At 41.7% G+C, this 14,441-nt stretch overlaps 1 protein-coding gene across 1 annotated transcript in view; it reads right to left on the bottom strand.

The window, feature by feature from the left end:
• MYO3B (myosin IIIB) overlaps positions 1-14,441 on the bottom strand; it is a 491,163-nt gene that overhangs the window by 412,228 nt on the left and 64,494 nt on the right. Inside the window, exon 7 of the mRNA XM_037741885.1 lies at positions 4,315-4,460. Coding sequence (XP_037597813.1) covers positions 4,315-4,460 — 146 coding nt within the window. The remainder of the gene's footprint in view (positions 1-4,314; positions 4,461-14,441) is intronic.

Below are 14,441 nucleotides of genomic sequence, written 5' to 3'. Positions count from 1 at the left end.
TCATTGAGCTAACTGTCTTGTATCTTGCCCCCAAATTAGTTTCTCAGGGAATTTGGTAAACATAAAAGTTGGTGTAAAGGGTTAAACTGTGACTCCCCCCACCCCACCACCAAAAGATATGTCTACTCAGAATCTGAGAATGTGACCTGATTTGGAATAAGAATCTTTGCAGATGTAATGAAGGCAAGGATCTCGAGATGAAATCATTCTGAATTAGGATAAGCCCTAAGTCTGCGTCCTTACGTGAGACCAGAAAAGAAGACCCCGAGACATGGGAAAGGCGGCCATGCAAAGATCCAGCCAGAGATTGGAGTCATGCTGCCACAAGCCAGGGGAAAGCGGGAGCCACCTGAGGCTGGCAGAGGCAAAGACGAATTCTTCTCAATAGAGTCTTCAAAGGGAGTGTGGCCCTGCTGACCCGCTGATTTTGGCCTTCTGGCCTCCAGAACTGTGAGAAAATAAATGGTTGTTGTTTTAAGCCACCAAGTTTGTGGTAATTTTGCTGTAGCAGCCCTAAGAAATAAATACAGTTGGGTCCAAGTGACTTGGAACAACCTAGCTTGAATGAGGAAAACAAGTCAAAATGCAAATTGGTGATAATCATGAGTTCTTTTTTTGAATTGTGTGCTGCAGGGAAAGTTCTCTTTAGGAAGGGAGAATCACCAGTTTCAAGGACTGAAATGTTTGGGCCAGTCTGTGCTGTCCACCTCCAGCCAAAGACATTTCTGCTGAGAATCCCGAAAACATTCTGCGTTTTTCCATAAGGAATAAACGGGAAGTATTCAATGTGAGATGAGACACTGGACAGAGTCAGCTGCTACCTGGCCCCAGCTAAACTGGCAGGTGATGCCGCTCTCAGTGACTGACCAGTGAACACACCCACACTGGTCCCTACCACCTTCCTCATTCCCCTATGTGGAAGTCTAGAGGGTCATTAGCCAAAGACTCTAAGCTAAGGAGAGATACCCGGTTGTCAAAAGACCAACATAACTGTGTATTTCCACTAACTGTATTGATTCTTGCAATTATATCTACGAAACAGATCTCTTTTTAAGTAAAAAATATATCCAGGTCATCTTCAAGATCCTTTTAAGCCATTGGAATTTTAAAGAAGTCCTCAGTAAAGAGTCGTGAGAGAGATTTGAATCCACTGATGTTGAGAGAAATGATTTTCATTCATTTCCTCTCTTATAACTCCTGGAGAAAAATAGCAGCAGGCAGAGCAGTGACAGTCAGAGAGGGGTGACGTTTTTGGAGCAAAAGCATTAGACAAGATGACACATGCTGACAGGTTCAGCAAATAGTGGATGCTCTGCCAATCAGCAGATAATTTCTGTGTGTTTGCAAAGTGGGAAAGATTGTGAGTCACGCCGTATTTCAAAGACAGGTCATGATGACTCTGTGTGTCATCTTCCAATGTGAAGGTCAAGAGAAGGTGGGTAAAGGAAGAGAGGGGAAGAGCAAGGAGACCCTAGTAGAGGCAAATCAACCACACCAGGCAAGTTGCTTCATATTTCCTGACAGTACCCAGGGAACCTTCCTAATTACCTGTTTTATTGACATCTGAGGCTCACAGGTAACCAGCACTTCAGTAACTCATAAATCTTTATTAACTTGTAAAAGTTACTTCTTCCCTGACTCAGTCAAGGTTTTATTTTCTTCCCTTACTTGGTAATTTACTCAATTTATTTCCAACAAAGAAGGGGTTGAAGGGAAAAGGTCAGTGAGGAAAGCCAGAGGAAGAAGTCACACACAGTATTCTGGATCCCAGAATGGATCTGAAATGGATCTCATTGTTTCACTGACAAGAATTCAAAAACACTGAAAATAGTCACATTCAAATAGAAAGAAAAATAATTCGGAGGCCAAATAGATTCAAAGGATTTTTGTCATTATTTGTCATTTGCTTTTCTCCATTAGGAAGAGAGAGAGAGATCGGGCGTGGTAGCTCACGCCTGTAATCCCAGCACTTTGGGAGGCTGAGGCGGGCGGATCACCTGAGGTCAGAAGTTTGAGACCAGCCAGACCAACATGGTGAAACCCCGTCTTTAAAAATAGTAATAATAATAATAATAATAATAATAATAATAAAAGGAAGAGAGAGAGAGAGAGACAGAAAGACTGAGATTGATTCCAATGAAACACATAGGTAAATAATTTGAGTGCCTTTTAAAAGTATGTAAATGCTTAATTTCTTTTCATCAAAGAGCTTTTCTGGGGAAAGGATACATTTTTAGCACTAAAAATTAAGTAGTATTTGCATGTGACACACACATTTGGTCAATCCACAACCCTTCAAAGAGAACTGTGCAATTCTAATACACAGGGTAATTTTAAAGTAAATAACTTGGTGAATATAAACCCAACATCTTTTTCCTGGTTTGGGGAGGAAAAAAGCTGTACAATGTATGCAAACATGCTAAGATTTAAATAAAATAAAATAAAACCTCTTATCATTCCCGTCCGAGAATGTCAAGTCAGCCATTAAGGTTGTGACAGTGGCAAGTGTTGAACACACATGAGCACACATAATCACACTGAGAATCTGCTGACTGATTATTGCTGACAATGCCTAGTTCAATCTGATTCATCATTTGCACAGGAACCAAGAGACATTAAAAGGGCAGGAGGTAACACTAACAGGAGAGAAACAAAGCCTTAAACTAAGATGGAATAAGGATCCTTTTCCAGCAATTGCCCAATTCCTGGGATCCCTTCTGTCCTGAGGCAGGCAGTAGAGGCTTAGTTACTCCCACATCTGGAGATCTGGAGGCTTCTCCCAAGATGGAAGAGATGAGTAGTGAGAGAATATAAAGATTATTAGAGATGAGAACCTTGGCTGGGCACAGAAGCAAGCTAAGTGGAGTCACTGGAGAGGAAGGGTCTATTTAAACACACACACACACACACACACACACACACACACACACAGAGAGTTAGCTGCCTTACATTTATCACTTTAAGAGATTTCTGAATAGCTGGTCTACATACAAATGCATAACTAAAAGAGGTAAGAAAAAAATATAGATCTCTCATCAAAAGTATGTATTATTTTGCTAATGAGAAGCTACACCTTAATCCTGATATTCAGAAAATTATGTTGCCACATTAAATAAATGGTGAGGGGTAAACCACATGTAAAAAATCAAAGCACACACACAAATCATTCCAGACACCATTTCCCATTTTCTGACTTATTACTGTACACAATGCTGCTTTTGGCTCCTGCATTCTTATATCCTTTTGAATGCTCACCAGACTATTAATTTAAAAAGCCAGGTGCTCCGTCTGCTCCTGTAATCACTGTGACCTGTTTTTGTGATTTGAAAAAGGCAAAAAGACTAACTCTGTCTTGGGTGGGAATCATTTCTGGAATATCGGTTGGTGGTTGTTCACATCTGGATTAGGTATAAAATGATAACATTATGATGATGAAAACCAGAGAGCCTCATCTGCATATAAATAGACCTAATCAGAAATGCAAATTGCAATCAGGAGAAATTTTTAAAGGCTGTGATAGCTGTGTGATTGTGCAGATAAGGAAAGGTCAACACTTGTATTGTTAAAGCAGTTAAATGGCTCCCAGCCTGCCCAGAGCCTTCCTTTGAAAGAGACATTTGGAAGGTACAAATTATCTCTCAAACTGCACCCTGGCTGGGAAGGACTCCCTGGATAGCTTCATTTTCTGTAACTAGAGCCGTGCGCTGGCCATACATCAGCCTGATTCCAATGAAAGACAACCCAACCTCTTGTACAAACCCCTAATGAATACACAGAATAGAAAGTATACTTGCATTTAAATGCTCTCCAAACAGACCTCTTTCCACACAATTTTCCACTAAGACAGAAATTAAGGGATGGAGAGTAAGATATAGTACTGATGTAACATTTTCTGATACATTTCAATGCTGGTCTGAGTGAATAGAGCCATATGATACACATACGTTTCCACTGAATACCAGAGAAAGTATGTACTTAAAAAGAAAACATTAGTATTTACACAGATTACTTAATCCACAGTTCCATTCCTAGTCTTATCATGCAAAGTACAAAAAATGAATATCTCAGAAAAAGCTGAGCGCTGAAAATATGCCATTGTTCCAACAAGGTCTTATTATTCCTTGGGGTACGTTATCTTTCAGGAACATCCTCTTCCCAATCATCCCCCACCCCCTTGTTTTCTCAAAGAAAATACATTTCACAATCAGGCTTTGTCAGGTTTGGAGAGAAATTGCTTACAAACTATTTATTATTCCTCTAACTAGATGTTTTCACAAAGAACCAATGAGTCAAGAGCGCCATCTTGTGTCCTACCTTGGAATCTTAAAGAGTGTTTTCACAGGATGCATGTCAAAGAGAGGAGGGTCTCCATCCCCCAGTTCAATAGCTGTGATCCCCAAGGACCAGACGTCACAGCGAGCATCATAGGAAGAGTCATACTGCTGCTCACAGGCGATGACCTATTAGACAAAAGCAGGACACCATACATCAACCCTACGGCCGCATCGGATGTCCTGAAAAGGCCCTGAGCTGATCTTAGCCCCCTTCTCAGCTCTCTGGGCCACACTGATATTGAATTTCAGTGTTAAGATGTGTGTATTCTAGGCCTTATTTGTGTGTAACTAACTTATTGTCTTACGTGTTCATTAATTTTTTAAAATGTGTCAGTTTAGTTTTTAAACAGTATGCATTTGAACCGTCTAAGTACGAAAAACAGTGCAAGGAGAGGAACAGGGTGTACACCCACACCATCCCAACCTGCTAGTCCTTAAGGAAAGGCTCTGTCTACATCCTTCACCTCACCATCAGCCACTGAATTCAACAAAAAACAATTGTTCTCAAAGATGCTTGTGTACTTTGAGATGCATGAAATCCCCAAGTGTAGATCCAACTAAGCAGAGAGATGCTGGAAGACTTACATGGTTAACATAAAGTAGAAATGACCCCACTCCACGCTTCCCTTTTTCTAACATCTTTCCCCTCCTCAGAATCCAACAACTGGTGTGCATCACAGAAGCAGCTGCCATTCCAGTTACTGCCTTGACTAGATACAGCAGCAGCAGTACCAGAAAATGACCCCGGGCTTGTCACTGTATTGAGGGGTATGTAACCCTGTGGAGAAATGTTTCTATCAACTTTTTGAGTTAGGCAAGAACATCTCCTACATTCAGACTCTGATGACTCTCACAATGCGGACAGAAGTCAGAAGGGAGCCAAAGGGCATGGAGGACCAGGAACCCCTAACTGACCTAAAATCTGCCACCAGGATAACCCATGGCCATGGCCAGGTGGGAAACTTTGATGTTTAATGATCCAGAACACCAATGAGGGGGCAACACCTACAAGGGTGAACACAGGAAGATCAGAGTAACAGGGCCACCCTCTTAGACCTTCATAATGTCTTTGGCTTTTTTATTTCAAATGAGATGGAACAATTGACTGTGGTGAGCAGAGGAGTCACAGATCGAGCTTATGTTTTAGCAAGATCACTCTGGCTACTATGCAGAGGATAGATTGTGAGTAGAAGAAACAAAATCAGTAACTACGCTACTGCAGGGATCTAGATGAGGCATTGTGAGATGGTGAGAAACAATCAGATTCTAGATATAATTTTGAACGTAGAGCCAACTGGATTTGCTGAACAGGGCTTATAAGAAAGAAGAGCTAAAGAACACCTCAAAGGTTTTGACATGAGCAACCACTAGAATAGAATTGGGATTTACTAAGATGAGGAAGACAGTAGGAGGAGCAGGTTTTGTATGAATAGTGGAGCTCCATGTAGGATATATTAAGTCTCAGATGCCCGGGAGACTTACAAATGGAGAAGAGTATTTCAGGGAGGTGGTTAGGTCATGAAGATTCTGTCCTCGTGTATGGATTAATGCTACCATGAAAAGGGCTTGCAGGAGTGGGTTTGCTGCCTTCTGCCTTCTGCCATGTGAGGACGCAGTATCAGGGCCCACACCAGATGCCAGCACGTTGACCTTAGACTTCCCAGCCTCTAGAGCCATGAGAAAATAAATTTCTGTTCTTTATAAATTACCCAGTCTCAGATAATACATTACAGCAGCACAAAACAGACTAAGGCTAAGAAACAGGTGTTTTAAGTACTAAGTTTGTGGTATTGTTATGGCTGTGATAGAAACCTAGTATTCCTGCTCTCTTCCAGACCCAGTGCATTGGACTTGTAAGGCCTGGCAAAATGTGCCAACTGCCCTGCTCTAGACCCTATGCTCTTGTTCTCATAATTGCCCCATATTCTTCTCTTCTGAGCTGAAGAACATTTTCTGTATATCCACATCCTTGGCCTGGCCCCAGCCCCATCTTCTGAATAGAATATCCTGTCACACTTTTAACATGTTATTTTCAAATGTACATTAAAACTGAAGTTCAAATAATTCCAATTTCAGGACCAAAGGCCATTTCATTGCCCCGAAACATTTCATTGCCCCGAAAGACCTTCCTTTCCTCACCCCCATCAGGTGAGAACCCTCATTATTTTTAAAGATCCCTAGAGAAGGCTATTCAACACCTTTCCTTTCAGAAATGACACTTTCAAAAGTGTGGGACAAACATAATTTTAGACCTATCAATCAACAAATAGTTCACTGTAATTCATGACACTGTGATAAGGCCTGTGAGGGAGAGAGAAATAAGACTCTATCCTTCCCCAGTAGGAGCGATGGCCAAATGAAATATAAAGCGCACCTATCACAATTAAATGACAAACCATGACAACTATAGATGGCCTCAGACAATGTGTACTAACATGTACAATAAAGGATATGGGCTCTAAACGCTTAAGATTCTAGAAGGGGGCCACTGCTGGATAAGCAAGACAGTAAGAAGTATCTAATACCCATAGTCTACAACTTCTGGGGAGAAATTCAAATCAGCTTCTAGCCAACTTGGACGGGATATAAAAGGCAATTCTAAGAACATGTCTGAATGTGGAAATGGAGATATTCTAATATTTCTCACATGTTGTCATAAAATATTCAAAACTTTTATCTGGTTTCAACTTCTCTTTACAGATAAACATTATCTTCAGCTCATTGTGATAAACAGAAAAACATACCTTGGCCTAATTCTTCTCTTCAGTGCATCATGTAACAAAGAAATTACTTAAGTTCAGCCTTCCAAGGAAGTTTCTTGGAAATCATGCTAATAAAATAACTCACAAATAATTATTGAGTACCCATTAGTCTGGCAGGGTAGTAGGCCCTGGGAAGAGAAAGTTAAATACACACCGAACTTAATCCTCATAATAATTTGGCAAAGCAGGTGCTACTATCACTTTTGCAGGTGTGGAAACTGAGGACAACACGGTTAAACAGCTTACCTAGCATCACACAGCTAGTAATTGTCAGGGCCAGAATTTGAACCCAGGCAGGGAGAATGATAACTAAATAAATCATTGCCAGATGATAAGTGCTATATATAATAAAAGTTATAGTTGGCTAAAATTATCAGCTTCTGCACTCACATTTTGACAACACTAGCCAGGTTTTCTGAGCTTTTGTCATTTGGTGCATCTCCTCAGAGTCTCTCTTCCAGGACTGCTCCTTACCAGGAGGAAACAGCCCTTTCTGCAGGTTACACATATGATGAGATTCAAAGAAGCCCTCTCAAGAGGATGCAGGCCAACTGAAGGTCAATCCCCTGGAATGGGATTCTCTATCAATCTAATATCAAAGTCTGAAGCTATTTCATTAAGAGAAAATAGTATTATCATTCTCTTTAGCTCAACATTCTCCTTGCCTCTAGGTTAAATAAAGCCGAGTTAAGGATGCTTGGATGGTTGAATGGTCTTTCTTCCCTTGCCCCCAGGAGAAGGTGACCTTAAAAAGAGCTCTCTGAATCAGTTGTTAGGATGCTTCATTAAGAAAGGGGAGTAGCGATGGCCAGTAAGTGCACTGCTTTGGGACCACGTTTTCCAGGTTCTATAAGCCATATTAAAGGGGTGGAGAGAAATGAGATGGTGTCGACAAAGGCCCAGGACCCCAAATGCACACCCTTTCACATCTGAAACAAATAACTTATGCTCTCAGGACCTCTCTTGATCTATAAAGTGGTAAGGTGGAAATAAATGGCCATCCCTTCTAGCTCTAATAGTTTATGACTTTGCGATTTCCAAGTAAGTGATCTTGGGGTAGTATCTCAAACTGAGAGGCTAACATCGCCATACAAATTAGCTAGAGTGCACAATACATTATTCTGAGGTGTGAACAGGATAACTGGAACTTTGAAGAGATTTTATTGCCAATATTTTGTAGAAGGTCTTAGGGTCTATGAAAATATGCTGGTTGCTGTAATAATGCCTCTGTAAAGGAAGATGAGCTTCAGTGAGGGAGCAATTGTTTGGATGTTGGTTAATGGAGCAAGTCCAGATTCCTACCTTGAAATGCAAACTTATGGCTTTTCTGGTACAATTAGACTACACTGCTGCTTATTTTAGAAAGAAGAAAAACACTAATGCTGGATTACTAGCAATGTCTATGCACTGACAGCTTTAGTGCCCAAGGCCAATAGCTATTTTACCCAGCAGTGGGCTTGAGGCTCCTAAATGTTGGTCATTACCACCTTAGCTGCCAAAAACTTTTCTTTCTGGAGAAGGTTGAGAACAAGAAACAAGTTTTCACAAATGACTTAGCTTGACAGGTCTTTGGAGCAAAGGCTAGTCATTATCTGTCTTCAATTGCTGGGGAAATTCTCTTTAGCCTTCTTCAGGCTAAGGAGTTCCACAGATCCAGACTCCTTAACTCTAATCCCAGGCACTCCCTCCTACCCCAAAGAGGAAACACCTCCCCTCTCCTGCAGGAATCTATGGGATGAAACCACATCCACAACTTCTTTGACACATATCATCCCCTTGTCTGTCCTTGAGCACGGTCAGCTGTGTTCTGTTGAAGGTGGCTGTTCCTTTCCTTAGCCACCAGCCAGAGAACGGCAGAGAAAAACAACAGTCAGCAGCTCTTGGGTCATGAAGAGACTTTCACCTCTGGCTAATGCTAGAAAAACCCAGAACCTGGTATCTTTGTTTTGGTTTTGCCACCCCCTCACTGGGTGACTTTGACAAAATGTTTTATCTCCCTCTCCCTTTTCTTTGCAAGAAATCCAAGCACACCATTTTTCATGGGCCCCATCTGAAGCGCTGCTTATGAAAATGATGGCTATTCAGCTTTTTCTATGGCACCAAACTGTTAATAGTAGATATCATCGGATCACTGACATATGGGTAATAATTATTTTATTTACTTACTTCTCTAAGATCTCTTATGTTTTCCAAAACATCTATAGAGAGCACGGATTATTTCTATAAGAAAAAGGAGTTTTGGTTTTTTTGTCTTGAAAATACAAATAAATATTGAAAAGTTTGCCTTAATTTTCAAGAGCATGTTTCTTTCTTCTGGAGTATTTGTTGTCTGCTAGGATTCTTCATCAAAAAAAACTGGCAGGTTAAAGGTGGTATATTAGTTATAAAACTAGGTCCCCGACCAGGTGTGGTGGCTCACGCCTATAATCCCAAGGCTTCGGGAGGCCAAGGCAGGCAGAACACAAGGTCAGGAGTTCGAGACCAGCCTGGCCAACATGTGAAACCCATCTCTTCTAAAAATACAAAAAAAAAAATTAGCCAGGTGTGGCTTATGCCTATGATCTCAGCTACTCGGGAGGCTGAGGCAGGAAAATTGCTTGAACCCAGGATGCAGAGGTAGCAGTGAGCCAAGATCATGCCTTTGCACTCCAGCTGGGGTAACAGAGCAAGACTCTGTCTCAGAAAACAAAACAAAAAACTAGGTCCCCATGAGATTAATACCAGAATAATAAAGCATAATTATTCATGTAGCATAACTGATAAATGTTATTGATCATATAGAACTTCTCTGGAATTAGGAATTGTAGTTACAGTGTAACTATTCCAGTGGCAAATATTTTTAAATTAGTTTTACAAATGAAATTCCCTTCCCAACTATATCCCTTTCTACAGTGAGAACAGGGCATGAGTAGTACTTTCACTTTCTCGGGCCACCATGATCCATGACTAGGACTTACTGATAAAGTTACCAAGATAGGGTGAGATACACCCTCTCTTGCAGAAAGACTTGGTCTATAAGAATCTGAGCTAACAGCTTCTCATCTCAAGGTCTTCATTATCTGAAAAGAGCATCTGTATTATACTATATGTAAAAGGGATAAAAACAGTCAACATATGAGCTTCTAGATTCAGACAACCTAGTTTCTCTAACAGCAATGTTTTCAAGCAAATAGTATGGTATTTTTGCTGTCATAAGAAATAATTTACCAAACTTAAGAAATAGGTATTATTCAGACTACTTTATGTTTCCATTAATATTTTTTAAATGTCATTAAAAATGTAATTAGGTTTGCCTTCTATGTTCTGATTTCTCACCTTACTAGAATCATTCGTGTAATCCAAAATTATAACCAAAGGTCAGGATCAAAATTTCACTCAAGTACACAGGCAAAATGCCGTTACCTCAAGAGTTAAATTCAGCTAAATAAGAGGCAAGGCAAACAGACCTAAAGCTATTAATCCTTGGCTAACCTTGAGCCCAAACATGCAGGCAATAGACTGGCAAATAAGATGGGCTGACAGGTAGGAAGGCAAATAGGATTCTTAATTTTGCTTACACAATTCATGCAGCATAATTGATCAATATTATTGATTATAAAGATTTCTAAATCAGAACTTCTCTGGAATCAGAAATTGTAGTTACAGTATAAATATTCCAGTGGCAAATTTTTTTTTATCAGTTTTACAAATGAACATCATAAAGTGTTGTAAGCTGAGATACTGAATAAACAAATGAAGTATTTTACCTAAGATGAAATATAATTTCAAGGGAGGATATATCTGAGATTCTTTCTTTTTTTTTTTTTTTTTTTGTAAAGGAAATATGGACTAGATGAACTGAAATTGAAGTATTTGGCAGGGGAATGGTCTTTCATAAAACTAAAACTAAGGCTAAGATTGAATCTGTCTTTTGTACACTGAGAAATTGCCAGAAGTAATTTGAATTAGAAGGTTCTTATGAACTTCAGAAAGGTCTGTAATTAATGTGATGTTCTACAGGTCTCTTTTTTCCCAGGATTGTAGGTCTCAGCTTAAGTCTACAGAGGAATAAAGCCAAGTTCAAATTAAAAACACACAAAGCATGCTAACACAACACCAGCTTCCCACCATGGCTAGTGGAGGGTAGAAGGGGAACTCATTCTGGATTTGAGGTCAGCCCACACACTGATTTGTGCACCTAAATTCCCTGAAGCCCTGGGAACAGATTATTTATTGTTACTTGTGTGGCGAGTTCCCTTATCAGTCTCAGGACCATTACCTACAGAACTCCCAGCATGTCCAAATTTCATACACGTCCTTAGTACTCAAAAAGCGAAGGAGCACATTTGCTTGGAGACCCAGTGCAATCCCACTGTCCTTGCCTGTTCCAGAGCTTCCTCACACAGAGATGGACGATGAAAGGACCTTGAAGATTCCCTCATTCAACTCCTTTCTTTTACAGAAGAGAAAACTGAGGGCCTGAGGAGAGAGCCAGTTGGTTTGTCTGCAGTCACACAGCTGGTTCATGGCCAAAGCAGAAGCAAACTCCATGGTTACCCACCACCTTCCTGAATAAGCCATCTCTTGGGAATCCTTATAATAATGGAGAATGCTGAGCCACTTCCAAATAGATTCCATATTCAGAGAGCCAGTCACAGTAACTTCTACACTATGAGCCCATAAGCACAGTATATAAGCATTAAGCAGATGGATCTCCTGCCGCCTCTCACTTCCCTGTCCCTTCAATCTCCCTTGCTGCCCCTTTCCTTGCCAGTTACTGCTCCATTTCCACCAGAGTATGTTCAGGACAGAGCAAGAAGGACCTCTATAATTCAGTCCATTTTACACCTTGTTAGGTCAAGTATTATTAAACCAGGTCAGGAAACAGATTCAGAAAGTTAAGAGACACTCAAGGCCACAGCTAGTAGGCAACAGAACTGAAGCATGAGCACACAATCAGAAACCATTGAGGAAAAAAATGTTTTTCTCCTTCATGATGCATCTGAAAAATAGGAAGGAAAGCAAATCAAGCAAAATATCTGAAAGTTCCCACTTGGGCATACCCCTTCGTCAGCAAGTAGTCTGCAGTTTCTGTCCTCACCCAGGCTGACAGCACCATGCAAATAAGGACGTCCTTGAGAATGTCCTATGTCCCTATTAGAGAGTGATTCTGTTTAACTTTCTAAAATTGAAAAAGGTATGAGAGGCCGGGCACTGTAGCTCATGCCTGTAATCTCAGCACTTTGGGAGGCCAAGGCAGGTGGATCACTTGACCCAGGAGTTCAAGACCAGCCTAGGCAGCATGATGAATCCTGTCTCTACTAAAAACATAAAAATTAGCTGGGCATGGTAGCCCATGCCTATAATCCCAGCTACTAGAGAGGCTAAGGCATGAGAATGGCTTGAGCCCTGGAAGTGGAGGCTGCAGTCAGCCGAGATCGCACTATTACGCTCCAGCCTGGATAACAGAGCAAGACCTTGTCTCCCTGCCTCCCCCCTAAAAAGGTATGGGAAATACCTGGGACACAATAGAGCACAAGAAATACTAGTCCATCTGCCTCTACTTGTTCCTACTTCATCCTCCTCAAGGCTCCTCTGGGGTCCCATCCCCCATGCTGACCGCTCTCCTCCGTTTGCTCTCTCTTCTGACGGCTCAGTGGCCATTGGCCAAGGGAGCAAATGTGGAGTTTGGCTTGGGTGGGAATTCTCTTTCATGGGCTGAGACTCTGTACCCAGAACAGGGCAGTGGAGTCACTGACTGGAGGTCACCTACAGGTAATTTGGGACCCAGAGCTCAGGAAGAGCTGAGGCCAACTCTGACATTGCTTCAGCAAACACTTCTGTTCCTGCAATAACAGAATCGTTTTCCTCTTTTTCTTTTTGGTGGATGAAGAGAAGGGGCAACAGCAGATGCTTTGACCCTTCTCACCTTCCCAGAGAGGGGTGAGGACAACCTTAAAAGTTCCGAATGCTCCTGGTGGTTGTTCCTCTCATATTTCTGGCTTAGTGCTTCTCGCTCAGAACTCGGAGGGGAAGTGAGGCCTCCGCTCTAGGCCTTACATGCTTCTGCACATCTGGGATCTGAAGCCCTCAGGTGGGGTCTTATATTTAGACCCACCAGGAGGAGGGTAATAACATATCACCACCTCCTCCAGAGACGGCCCCCACCTCCACACTGACATATGACACATGAGTCAACCTCCCCACAGAGGTCCAGCTGAGAGGGAACTATCGCTGGAGCCAAGGTGAAAAACTGAGGCTGCATCCAGTCATTTCACCCTTGCCCTGGGTGCTTCACCTACTGGAGCACTCAGCAGCTGGGTTGTGCCTCAGGGCCTTAGAAGACAGAACCACTCTGCAAACGTAGGCAGGCCAGGGCCAGCCTCAGAACAAGAGAAGGAATCTCTGTCTCTTCGAGCCTGACACACGATGCCTGGGGTGAACCAGGGAACAGCAAAAGGTTACGGACTCTCAGAGATGGATGTTTCTGGAGAAGACAGGCAGGTCTTTCAGCCAATGATTTGAAGTTCTAAACCTCTCACTTAACTCTCCTGAGCTCCCAAAGCCTGCATTCCTCACAGTGATATGACTGGCAGGCAGAATCCCATGAATCTCCAGTCTTTTAACAGAGAGCCAAGTAAAATGGATCCTAGCGGCCATGCGACATCATCAGTTCACTCTTACTGGGAACTTGGTGAGATCCAACCCTCACTGCTTGCGGAACAGCAGAGCCATGGAATATGAGAACTGGAAAGAGGGTCTTCCCTCTGCAAACAGTAAATGTTCCCTGGAAAACAGAAAGGACCTTAAAAGGCAAAGACTACTGAAGCCAATTTCTTCTCTTTTACAGATGAGAACAGGATAAGCAGAGGTAGGGGAAGGGGCAACATATGACACCATTGTTAAAAGCCCTTATTATGTCTGGCACTGCCCTGAACACTAAAGCACGTTATTTCATTTTATCTTTTGAGGCAGGATTTTTCTCCCTATTTTACCTCTTTTAACTTCTCCCCACTTTACTAGTCAGAAATATTCAGTAACTTGCCTGAGGTTATTGGTTATATGGGTAAGCAAATATCTATGATTTGCTCCCAGATTTATCTGAATCTAAAATTTGTGCTTTTCTCAAACTAAAACCATATAAAAATAACTGAACCAATCATTTTTAGAAAATGGTGGCAGAGCTAAGACTAAGATTACAAATCTCCTAAAATCAATTCTAAAAAACTTTATTTTCTTCCAAAGCCTTCTCTTTTTTTTTGAGACGGAGTTTTGCTCGTTACCCAGGCTGGAGTGCAATGGCGTGATCTCGGCTCACCGCAACCTCTGCCTCCTGGGTTCAAGCAATTCTCCTGCCTCAGCCTCC

The sequence above is a fragment of the Cebus imitator genome, unplaced genomic scaffold (genome assembly GCF_001604975.1).
Source record: "Cebus imitator isolate Cc_AM_T3 unplaced genomic scaffold, Cebus_imitator-1.0 Scaffold110, whole genome shotgun sequence".
Lineage (NCBI taxonomy): Eukaryota > Metazoa > Chordata > Mammalia > Primates > Cebidae > Cebus > Cebus imitator.
The sequence above is the reverse complement of the archived record's forward strand: the minus strand, read 5'-3'. Positions and strand labels throughout refer to the sequence as shown.